This window comes from Lates calcarifer, linkage group LG2 (assembly GCF_001640805.2).
Source record: "Lates calcarifer isolate ASB-BC8 linkage group LG2, TLL_Latcal_v3, whole genome shotgun sequence".
Lineage (NCBI taxonomy): Eukaryota > Metazoa > Chordata > Actinopteri > Centropomidae > Lates > Lates calcarifer.
In genome coordinates, this window is record NC_066834.1 from 29,056,455 (window position 1) to 29,068,732 (window position 12,278).

Here is a 12,278-nt window from a genome sequence, read left to right on the forward strand (position 1 = left end):
GGCGTGTGTGCTGTGTAAAAGCCTCTGTATATAACTACAGTCTGTGATAAAAGCCAGGCTAGTGTGGTGAATCATGGAAACACCTGATATAAGATTACCCCTGCTCCACAGACACACCTACATTCATGGATTATGAGAAGATAGGGTCCTGGGCGGAGAGAAGTAAAACGCCCCCAACCCTTGTGTATTGGACCCCCAGTTTGGAAAGGACACTAAATGCGGTACTGTTTTGTGTGTTTTTATAATCGTTTAGCGGCTCTGTTTTGAGTTTCTTTGTGGTTCTTTATCTATCTTTGGAATCGTTTTGCATCAGTTTGTGTCCTCTGACGGAGCTCTATGACAAGAAATATTAAAAATCCCTTTACATACAGGCTCTGGCCCAGGGTCCACCAGTATCTCTTATCTCTCGCTTTATAAAGTTATATATATTACTTTCTGGTGATATACCTGTTATCTCTTAAATGACACCTTTCACAGGAACAACTTTACGATTGTTTTGGTGTTTACAGGCCATATTTGTTTTTTAGTCTAGCCAGTGACGCCTATGTGTCTCTTCCTGAATCCTCCGCTGGTGACCCATCTCCAGCCTCCTGTAGTATCTCCGACTGCCCACAGTCCTGTCGTTGCTGCTGAAGTTACCATTAGCAACTGGGCAGCGCCCGGCTTAACAACCCACCACCGCTGTTGATGTCCTGGTCAACACAGTAAGTAGATATCATTACATTTCCCTACGAGTCGTCGTTGTGTGCTTCGAGACACCGTCAGATACATTAACTTTAGATATTAACTTTGTGAAGTATGTACGTTTGTCGCTAGTTTCTGACTGGCTTTGCGGCTGTCTGGCCGGCTAGCTGAACGTGCTAGCTAACGTTATCAATAACCTCAGTGTCGAGCAGCTGAGTGGAGCTAGCTTATGTGTCTATCTGGAGCACATAACCCGCACACGCCTATGTTAGATGAATTAGTGGCCACCTTCTTCAGGTCTGTGGTATCTTAAGAAAATATATCGTTAATGCCCAGTTAATATTGATCTCGACAGCGACAGACTAGTGTGGCGTGGCTTTGTTATATGACCAGCCGACAGCAGCACAGCACAGGATGGCTAGGTTACTTTCTGTGTGTGTGTGTGTGTGTGTGTGAGAGAGAGAGAGAGAGAGAGAGAGAGAGAGAGAGAGAGAGAGAGAGAGAGAGAGAGAGAGAGATGCTTCATCTCCTGCCAGCCTGGTAAATGTATGTTTGTTTGAGCCCTGGATACATAGGCACTGCAGGTGCACAGGCACAAATACACTCCTTCATCACTATGGTGTTATACAGTCATGGCTTCAGGGAGACAAGTGAGGCAGACAGTCAGCTCCTGTCAGCTGCTACTCTAGCGTTAACCTCACCTCCTCACATAAATACATGTTCATAATATTGTCATTATTGTATTTAGAGCTCAGCCAAGAGAGGGCTGCTCATACTCCAGTTTCACTGCAGCTCTCAGCTACAAGGATCTCTTAAAAAAGAAATAAAACAGTGCAGGGCTGAAACTATTGACTACTTTAATTATTGAGTAATCTGCTGATTAGATTTAGTGCCAGAAAACAGTGGGAAATACAGATGTTCTACAGACCAAAGTGACATCTTAATGTCTTGTTTTCTCTGACTGTTCTCTAACTGTACAAAGCCCAAAGATATTCTGTTTACTGTCATGAATGACACACAACAGCTTCAAATCATTATATTTCAGAGGCTAGGAAGAGCAAATCTTCAAATAATCAAAAATTACAAAAATTATGTGATTATTAAATTAGTTGCTGATAAGTTGATGTCGAAAAAGTTACTGAAGCTCTATTGTGGGCAGGTGCTCCTGTTAACGAGTACAACTGAGTCAAGAATGAATGTTGTTTAATAGATAAACTGTTAAGCATTAGCATTTAACCTGGATGAGGTCATACATGCACAGACACGAATTACACTTGCTACAGAGGTAAAGATGACGTTTACTTTCAGTGGGTGTGGAACATCTGAGGAATGGCATGTTAGCTATGTAGCAGGACACAATGCAAGTGGCTGTCAGAGACTGCTGATAAGAAAAACTGGTCTGAACCACCCTCAGACATGTTTGCCCTGTATGTTGGTACAGTCACTAGAGCTGGGAGATAAATCGATAATACAGGTCCTGTGCCATGAGACAAGTTACCGCCTGTGATTTTGGTTATCATCAGAATGTTATATAGATTTAATCATTTGTTGTCTTGGTAAATCCTACTTTACAATAAGAAAGAGTTAAGTGATTTTCTGAAGTCATTTCCAAACATATTCTACAGCAGCAGCAGCAGTTGTAACCCAGAATATTGTTACACCACTGAATTAAAACTTTTTGTCAGTGTCGCCCAGCTTTAATAGTCTGGTCATTTATTTTTACAGGTAAACTCCAGACAACAGTAAAGGCCTCAACAGACAAGTGGATCATAGGCTCTTGGAATGTCGATGAGGCTGGCCATGGTTCACACGTAAGGTCACAGTGAGTGGCTCTGCCATGTCACTGCCAGGAGTCGGTGTGTTTGGCACGGGGAGCACTGCCCGGGTGCTGGTCCCGCTGTTGAAAGCTGAAGGCTTTGAGGTTCATGCACTCTGGGGGCGAAGCGAAGAGGAAGCGTGCTGTTTGGCAAAAGAGCTAAGCATCCCATTTCACACAAGCCGATCTGATGACGTCCTGCTGCACCAAGATGTTGACCTTGTTTGCATCTATATTCCACCCTCGATGACAAGGCAGATTGCTGTCAAAGCACTGGGTAAGAAGCCGCAAATACACATACACTTTCATTGAAATGTTAACTTTTTGTCTTTATGCCAGGCTGCCCTGTCCAAAACAATGGGCACATAAGTATGTAACTTGCACTTTTTACACAACACTGCCAAAAAAGAGAAAATACTGACGGATTTCATTGAAAAACTACATCTTTCACAAAACAGGATTCAGAATTTCTGGGAGTTCATGTGAATGATGACCTGACCCAGCTGGGCGTGGCAGATCAGATCTGGAGCGGATTTGAATTTTTTGACTGTGATGGCAGTACTCACCCAAAGATGCATATACTGAATATGACTGCATTCTTCTGTAGCATATTTCCCAGGGTTTATCCTTGAGATGATGTGATTAATGGTGATCATAACCATGCCGACAGGGAATGTAGTCATCTGAGGGGGGAAAACAAACCAAAGCAAAACTTATGGACAAAAATGTGAAATTCCCCACATCTCTGTCTGTTCAGCATCAACATGCTGTCATATCAGAGGAGAGTAGATCTGTAAAGTTAACTGTATCTGATGGAATTCCTGAGCGTTGACTTCAGCTTCCTGTTTTAGTTTCAACTTCCTGAGTGTGTCCCCACCAAAGGAATTATCCAGGCTACTGATTTCCAAGGGGCACTAAAGGCTGCCGACTTCCATATATTAAAACTACACACACCCTCTGCACTATCGCATGTGGTTACAGGAAAAGGTTGATTTTTTTGTTTATTAATTACCAACCCCAAGTAACTGGACTGCAGTGCCATCGAAGACATCAGCTCCACAGGGTGCCCAAGCACTGAGACACACCACACCTTCAATTCATGTTTAATATACTATAACTTTGAAACCCAGTTAGTTTACACTTTGTTGCCATTTTAAAGGTATATCAAGCTAAAACAAGTGCAGTTCAATACAACAGCCAATCAGACAACAGAAAATCAGTTGTTTAACAACCAGAAATCATGAAAGGGTTATATGTGGGAGATTGCAGTACTGAAATTTAAAATTGTAGCCATAGCAACAGCAAGGTAATTCACATAGCACATTTCGTACACAGGGGCAGTTTACTGTGCTTTACAGAAATAAAAGCAAAGAGGAACATTAACATATATTAAATATAATTAAGATATAAATCAAAGAGAGTACAAAGTACATTAAATAGTATTAAATATGAGAGTATCTCCTTCTCTTTCCTTCTCTCTCTACAGGTATAGGTAAGAATGTAGTGTGTGAGAAAGCTGCAACTGCTGTGGATTCATTCAAGATGGTGACTGCAGCCAGATACTACCCCCAGCTGCTCAGCATCATGGGTAATACCCTGCGCTTCCTGCCAGCTTTTGTTGCGATGCGCCAGCTGCTGGTAGAGGGATATGTTGGAGATATACAGGTGTGCGATGTCCGAGTTTACGGTCCAAGCCTCCTGGACCAGTCGTACGGTTGGACCTGTGAGGAGCTGATGGGAGGAGGCGGTCTGCACACCGTTGGTTCCGCCATCATCGACCTCTTAAGTTACCTGACTGGTGCTCGAGCACATCGCGTGCACGGCTTGCTGCGGACTTTTGTGCAACAAAACGGTTTGATCCGAGGCATCCGCCGTGTCACCAGCGACGATTTTTGTTTCTTTCAAATGTTGATGGGAGGAACCAGGTCGAGCTCCAGTGGCGTGTGTTGCACCGTGACCCTGAACTTCAACATGCCGGGGTCATTTGTGCACGAGGTTATGGTAGTTGGATCCACTGGGAGGCTGGTAGCCAGGGGGACAGAACTGTATGGTCAACGCAACGGGAGTAAAGGCGAGGAGCTGTTGCTAAGCGACAGTGGGTGGGTGGGACCAGAGGTGAAAGAGATGCCCCTGCCCCACCTGCAGGGGCTGAGCTCCATGGTTAAGGCACTGAGACAGTCTTTTCAGGCTCACGAGGAGCGCAGGTCGTGGGCACGGGGACCTGTTGCCATGGCACCAACGTTTGAGGATGGTCTGTACGTGCAGACGGTGGTCGAGGCGGTGAAACGGTCCAGCTGCAGCGGAGAATGGGAGTGTGTTGAGATCATGAGTCAGGAGCCAGATCCGAACCACAACCTGTGTGAGGCTCTGCAGAGAAATAAGAACTAGTTATATTTATTTACCCAGTGCAACTACTACATGTCTGACAAAACTGGGCTCTGAATGTTGCTCCTTTAACCCTGCTGCTTTGGCAGTTTACATCACACATGACTACTTTGCATTTTCACATTTTGAGCAGAATATTTTGGTTGAGAGGATGTAACTGTGTAGTGGATGTTTGTTCCCTCACAGTTGGTTTTTTTTTTTGGGTTTGGACACTAAATTGTCATCCACAGCTCCATTATTCTGATTCTCACCAGAAAATATTACAAAAGCTCCATATTTAGATTAAGTGTGCCAAAATCTACCATGCCAAAAAGTAGACACAGTCCTTATTGTCGCTGAAGCTTTAGGTCATGGAATCATGACTGCAAAGTTACCTGCTAAATGAGGCTGATATGCATCAACTGTCAGTAAGACACCACACCTATGTCAAATATTGGGTGAGAGCAAAACTGCTTAGGCCTTCAAAAAAAAAAAAAACAAGTGAATGTCTGACCGTAGCCTTTCTTTTCACTTCAGGCAGTTTCAGTGTGTACATTAATGTAGAAAGCAAATTCCTTATCCTTGTACCTTATCCTTGCAGTTGGACAAAAATACAGATCTTCCTCAAGTACAGCAGAATTTTTTTAAAGGAAAGTTAGTGGAGCTGAAGTGATTACAAGAGTTGGAGGTTACCATGCTCTGTGAAAGAGCCAGCAGTGCTGTCAATCCTGAGAATTGGTGCACAAGCATATATACACATGACTTGCTTCTAACAGCCCTGTGCTCAGTTTTGGGTCATGACCAGTCACTAACAAAGAGTTTGTCCAAGCTGTGTGAGGTTAAAATCTTACTGCAGGTTTACAGTCCAACTGAGATTTCATTTGAATTGTACATAACATTTACACATTTATAAATATTCTGGTGTTAATGTATCCAACACCAGTTGCACCTTGTTCTGAACTGAAGTGTTTACTTCAGACATGAATGTGAATATCAAAGCATGAGGATGATTTGACTAACAAAACACTTTTCACTGGCAGCAGTGTGGTGACTCTGTCAGCATTCAAATGATTCTCCAGTTCAACCTCTGTAAAACTCAGAACAAGAATAATGGAGCTGTGCAGAGTTTGTCTTTTTAATGTGTATTAATAAGCATAAATTTAGATTGTTGAAAAGCTTGCTAGAGGGGCTAATAGGTTTTTATGTTATTACCTGCCATTGCTTACATAAGATACCCTAAAATAAGCTATATAGAGAAGAGAATAATAAGTTTGATTTGCCCCTCAAAATGCCCATTTCTTAAAGTGGTACTTCGTTTTAAATTGATCTTTTGAGTATCACTCACCCTATACGTTAGAAAAGAGGCTGTTAGAAGTTGTAGTTTCCTGCTTCACAGACAGAGCAGCTGGATTTTGTGTCCATTACAGTGGACTTCAGTTTTTCTGGTATCATCTAAATTCTTTATACCACACCTGCATCATCTCACTATTTCCATCTATAATTTAATGAAATTATACTATTCCCAAATAAATAATGGATTCTGTGTTTTCAGTAATATGTTGGGTAGATGTTGACTGTGTGGAACAAACAGAACATATGTAAGGGCAGTGGGGAAGTGGATTATGCCTCAGAGGGATTTATAGGACTGGTGCCTGTGAAAACTTGTCACTGATGGTCGGCTACTGAACCACTGAAACTGACTGTGAAGGAGGAAACTACCAACTTTCAACAGTCGTCTGTTAAGCTTCCACAGCGGACAGATTATGGGCGGAGTAATACATTAAATTTCTTTACATTAGCAGAGACAGGCTCATCCTAGAAAGTGACCTTTTATTGTTGAACTGTTTTAAATAGACAGCCTGAGTTTAAAATGTGTGTAAAACTTTTGTTTACATGTCTTAACCATTGAAGTAATTTTATGTGTTTTTTTTTTTTTTTTTTTTTACAAGATTTAGTTTGATGCAATCTATGCATTTAAAGTTATTATAGATGTTAAGATCCAGAAGTTGGGGCCACCACCTAACCCCCCACCCACCAGTCATCCTGAAACCTTCCTGATTTTTTCATTGAGTAGAACCACTGGATTTGACATGCACAAGAGTAGAAATGTGAGTTCAGACAGAGAGACCGGAAGTGTTAAACAATTTGCAGTTGTTCTAGTTGCTCACTGCATCTCAGTTCTGCTGAACATCTCACGTAATATAGAAGGCAGATGCAGTGTCTGCCCCCCTCTCAGACCCACGCAGCATCTGCTAATAAGGACACATACACGTTACACGCTTACCTCACGCTATCCCAACAGTGCTTTATAAATATCAAGTTTACATTACGTGTCTTTAACACATTTGTCTGCGGGACGCTCCATAATCCACCACTATTAAAATGCATTCCAGCAATCTTTTCACTGTCTCATCAACAGTTGTTTTTGTTTTGTTTTTTTGCACTGATAACTGATGAAATGTCACCTATTTAATATGCAGTGTCATGCTTGTACCAGCCAGCTCACTGCAAAAATGAATTTAACATTTGTCTGTATAAGGAAGACTTTTGGTATTTATTTATGTCTTGGTGTGGAGAAAGTTTTCCCTCATTCATCCTGTTCAGTGTTTGTGTTTTCAGCCTGTGAATTTCTGTTTAAAGCTGTAATATTTATCTCGTTTAGCTTTAGTGTTGTTTTAATTGACAACATGGCTTTTTGAGTACACTGTGTTGCATTTAAGTCGGGAAACTGTACTGTTCATCTGCCTGACAGATATTTCCTTTAATAAATACAGTTGTCTTCATCCAGTGTGTCTTTGGTCAGATATTGGTTTGTTCATTCTGTAGAGAAAAAAAAACAAACAAACAGCAATAACACACTATTTTTACATTTTTAACATAAACCAGTATTTTGTAGATCAAGTATTCTGCACAGGACACCTGTGCTGGTGTTTTAGACTGAGCTATTATTTTGTCCATTCCATTTATATCAATGAAGGCAAGTTAAATTACAGAAAATTATATAGCACAATGCAGTTTAACAGCACCAGACTACAGCCTCCAAAACACCTCTAGCACAGTTTTAATAAAAACTGAACATTATAACCCTCATGAAGGTAGGATTTGTTGCAGAATTGTTTTATTAGACTGCATTAGTTTTAGGTAGGTGTTCCTAATATACTGACAATTGAGTGTATGCTGTCTAAACAGAAACAGAAAAAAAATGAAAACACTCATACGTCACTAATCTTATAATGATGAAGTTTCACATTCATACATGTAAATCACCGACAAACGATATGTTAAATGTTGAGATTGAATTTCATGTATATTTATACATTCAGTTAGGGTAAATAAGTGGAAACAAAGAAATAAAAATAAATAGAAGGTGAAAAAAAAGACGCCCAATAGCCCGGATATGACGTTACCGGAAGTAAACATAACTCTGCTAGTGCAGCAATAGTACTGTTATCATTAATGAAAACGACTTATTTAGAAAACGCCGGGAAGCCCCTTCATTACACCTGTAGCTACAAAGCTGAGTGTTAGCAGGACGTGGTTTGAACCACAGTGACTCGCTAATGTTGTGTGTTGACAGTCCGGGGCCAGCCAGAGAGATGACCCGTAAGAGGAGTATGGTTTGGGGCTTTTTTAAAACCGTGAACTCGGAGTCGGTGCAGTGTCTGCTCTGCAGGGGATACCAGTCCCGACAGGTTCAGGGCAGCACCACAGCCATGCTCAGACACCTGCGTGTCAAACACCCCAAAGAGGTCGCCAAGAAATGTAAAGGAAGGGCGCCTGAAACTGTCCCTACAAACGGTCACCAGGAGGTGGACACGGACAGCCAGGAGTTCTGCCCCGGTACGGTTAACCAATAAATCCACTGTGGGTGATTCACCGGAGCACTGAGGCAGAGGAGGTAGCTGCAGCTGTAACCATTAGTTGATTAATCATTTCTCTTGTAAAAATGCCAAACAGATTTTGGTTCTAGCTTCTTAAATGTATGGATTTGGAGTTTATATCAGTGTAAAGTGAATACATTTGAGGCACCAAGCCATTAATCGAGACATTAACCAGTAGATCACTTGTTAATGATAATAAACGTTAATTGCAGCCCTGAACATTATTATTAGACACACTTCCCTGCATGTTATTGCCATGGTATAATAGTGTCATATCTCTGCAAACACAAACAGTTGTGTTCTGAATACAGAATAAACAGGTAAGTAATTCAGCCTGGAGTGTAACTTCAGAGTAAAATCTGCAGCTGCTGCATGGACACTGATTATAGACTTGATGGTGTAATGTTTTTGATGATTTGGCGACAGGGTTGTCTTCTGCAGGAGGCTTCCTTCACAGCAGACAGTTAACTTCACTGACACCACTGATGTTATTATTTGCACCTTTTTATGTAAAAATGTCCTCTGTGAAAAATTCCTTTTAAACCCACTTCAGCCTGAGTGTTAATGAAGAGAGGCAAAGCTGCGTTGTCTCTACACTCAACCGTCTCCTACATAGACCAAGAACAGATTAAAATGTGAGTGTCCGTCCAAGGGCTGCAGTCAAAATGCTTTGGCTCACACTGACTGTCATCTTTCTGTCACATCTTAGATAATATGAATCCAGTAAAACAGCAGGTTAACACAGCAGTGCTGAATAACTAGTTTTTAAACCAAGTAATTGAGCAACAGAAAATTAACCACCAAGGACTTTGGCTATAGATTAAATGTTGCAGTCATGTACCAAGCAAAATGCCAGGTGTTTGCTTCTCAGATCTGAGGCTTTGCTGCTTTTCAACATATTAATCAATAATGAATTGTTATGTGCAGCCCTAATTGCAACCTTGTTTTCCTCTTATGTAGTGGATTTGTCACTGGAGGATGGAGACTCTGACGCCCCTGCTGCCATGAATGAATCTGATATTGCTTGTGATTTTAATGCCATCCTGGAAGCTGCACAAGGAGGTCCAGCAGAACAAACAGCACATAGAGAGGCGAGTGATGACCGCCCTGTAAGACACAGCCGGAACAAACGGAGCTTGATATGGAGGCACTATGAGCGTTTGGACAGTCTGGATGCTGCTCGGTGCCTCATTTGCATGAAGAAGTTACAGTGCTTCGAAGGCGGCAGCACCAGCAACTTGCATCGGCACATGTCAAAGAGACACCCGGATGTGTTTTCTACGTTAGTGGCCAACAGGTTTAAGCCACCCCCCTCCTCCTCGTCACACAGCTCAAATGATAACGGTGACACATCGACAGCACCAGAGGCTGCTGGGTCTACAGAGCAGAGACAGTTCTCAGGTATGTTTTTATAGCTCACTGCTGTTTGAGTCTGTGAGTAATTCTTTTCAAAGGCATCCTCCTGAACAATGAATCTCTAGTAGTAGTAGTAGTCACATAATTCATACTTTATAATTCACATCACTGTTAAAACACCACCGATGAAAACACAACTTTCCATACAGTGAGTCGACGGACAGTGTTGGATTGGTTTGATGTTATTTTCAGTCATTTCTGAGCTTGGCGTTATTTTTAATACACCTATACTAGTGGTGCTCATACAATGCCTGAGTTTCAGCAGCAGAAAGAACATTATCTTTGATACTTGTTAAGAAATATAAACATATTTCTGCAAAACCCACTGTTTCAGAAATGTACAATGTTTTCTAAGCTCAGATGAATGAGAGTGAGTGAAATGCACTAAAAAGCATGGAGGTTACCTGCCCTGTCGTGGTTTTACCAAATGAACATCTAGTTTGAAATATTTGTTTGCATCATCATAGGTATTGTTTCAACATTACAGAGTTGAAAGAGGTTATCTATGTTTCTGTCTATAACTTTGCTTTGTAATACAACTGGAAAATAAGTTAATGAGGTAAAATCTTCACCCTGTTTGAAATTCATTTAACTACTTGTGTACTCTTCCGCTCAAGTGCTTGTATTGATTTTCTCATTAATTTTAGGAAAGCAATTTGGTATCTCAGCAACCATAATCATCTAAGGAACACCTGTGCACCTGCTTATTCATGCAGTCATCCAAACAGCCAATCATGTGACAGCTGTGCAGTTTATAAAATCACACAGATACAGGTCAGGAGCTTCAGCAGAATGGGGGGGAAATGTGATCTCAGTGACTTCGACCATGGCACTGTTAGTGCCAGACGGGCTGGTTTAAGTATTTGTGACACTGCTGGTCTCCTGGCATTTTCACACACAACAGTCTCTAGTTTACTCAGAGGAGAATTGAGGCTGAGCAAAGGGAGGCCCTGGCCTGTATTTGTGTGGTGTTCCTAATAAATTAATGTCAAGATTCAAAACAGATTTATTTTTGCATGTTGTAGTTTTACTGTATCCAAGGTTGTGATGTGACTAAACGTGACTTTCGCTCTCCTGCACTGAAAGGTTCAAGAGCATACGAAGGAGAAAGGCGAGTGTTGAGGCGAGAGCAGGAGCTGATTGAAGCTCTGAGGAGGACGCAGAAGGAGGAGGCTCGGGCTCTGGAGCATCAGAGGGAGCTGCTCGAGAAGCTGCGAGCAACGGACGCCAGAGAGGCAGCTGCAGAGAGGGAGAGGATTGAGTTGCTGAGGAGAGCACAGCAGGAAGAAGCCAAAGAATTAAGCAGACAGAGAGAAGAGCTGGAGAAGGAAAAGGCAGAGCTAAAGAAGAAATGGGAAGAGCTTCAGCAGGAAAGAGAAGAGCTGCTCTTGTTTTCCAGAGGACAGTAATCCTCCTGACTCCTGACCATGTTACAACATGACAACAGGGCTGTGATGTTTTTCCTATAAATGCCTTGGGACTATTTAAAACGTGATGATATAAAAATGTGAGATCCTCTCTTACCCAAATGTATTTTGCAAAAAGTCAGTGAACAGTTGATTTTGTTTCTGTCGCAGCTGATGTCCTGACATCACTGTGGCATCAAATATATTGAATGTTTAATCCAGGACAAACCTCTCCCAGCCTGTATTCACTCAAAGCCACAACAAGAGGTTTTCAGTTTTATATACTGGCTATAAAAATATATGTGTTCCTTCAAACTCTTCAAGTCTACAGTACAGAATCAGGTTAGTTGGACAAAATACTGTCGATGGCTTGTCCAATAAAAATACTAGACCATCAGTCATTCACTGTTATCCTGTTATTCTACCAAAATAAAAGAAGTTGTCACTAATTTCATTACTTGACTTTTTTGTTTAAAAAAGGAAGGCGATAGTGCTGGGAGGGATCATTTAAACATGAATACTGCAGGTAATGGGGTTAAATGTTTGATGTTCCAGAGATTTTAAAATTGATAAAGGGATTAAAAAGCTCACTTACAAAAAAATGCAAGACAGATATGCAGCTGTGTGCTCTTTAACTGGATACTGGATATGTGCAGTACATAGTGCAAAGTAGTCAGGTGTCCAAACAGGCACTGAAACAAGGTTGTCTTG

The 12,278-nt window shown here is 41.5% G+C and overlaps 2 protein-coding genes across 2 annotated transcripts; both read left to right on the forward strand.

The window, feature by feature from the left end:
- Positions 1–158: 158 nt before the first annotated feature.
- gfod2 (glucose-fructose oxidoreductase domain containing 2) lies at positions 159–7,647 on the forward strand. The gene is made up of 4 exons (XM_018668045.2): positions 159–221; positions 528–704; positions 2,410–2,777; positions 3,987–7,647. Exons 3-4 carry the CDS (start codon positions 2,522–2,524, stop codon positions 4,886–4,888), a joined length of 1,158 nt encoding a protein of 385 aa, XP_018523561.1. The 5' UTR covers positions 159–221; positions 528–704; positions 2,410–2,521; the 3' UTR covers positions 4,889–7,647.
- Positions 7,648–8,276: 629 nt separating this feature from the next.
- Positions 8,277–12,021, forward strand: LOC108877721 (uncharacterized). The gene is made up of 3 exons (XM_018667853.2): positions 8,277–8,704; positions 9,706–10,146; positions 11,248–12,021. The coding sequence occupies exons 1-3, from the start codon at positions 8,425–8,427 to the stop codon at positions 11,568–11,570; spliced, it is 1,044 nt and encodes a 347-aa protein (XP_018523369.1). The 5' UTR covers positions 8,277–8,424; the 3' UTR covers positions 11,571–12,021.
- Positions 12,022–12,278: the final 257 nt, after the last annotated feature.

Coding starts and splice junctions, on each gene's coding strand:
- gfod2 (XM_018668045.2), top strand. CDS start 2,522: ATGTCACTGCCAGGAGTCGGTGTGTTTGGCACGGGGAGCACTGCCCGG. Junction 2,778..3,986: donor GATTGCTGTCAAAGCACTGG/GTAAGAAGCCGC, acceptor CTCTCTCTACAG/GTATAGGTAAGAATGTAGTG.
- LOC108877721 (XM_018667853.2), top strand. CDS start 8,425: ATGTTGTGTGTTGACAGTCCGGGGCCAGCCAGAGAGATGACCCGTAAG. Junction 8,705..9,705: donor CAGCCAGGAGTTCTGCCCCG/GTACGGTTAACC, acceptor CCTCTTATGTAG/TGGATTTGTCACTGGAGGAT. Junction 10,147..11,247: donor AGAGCAGAGACAGTTCTCAG/GTATGTTTTTAT, acceptor CTGCACTGAAAG/GTTCAAGAGCATACGAAGGA.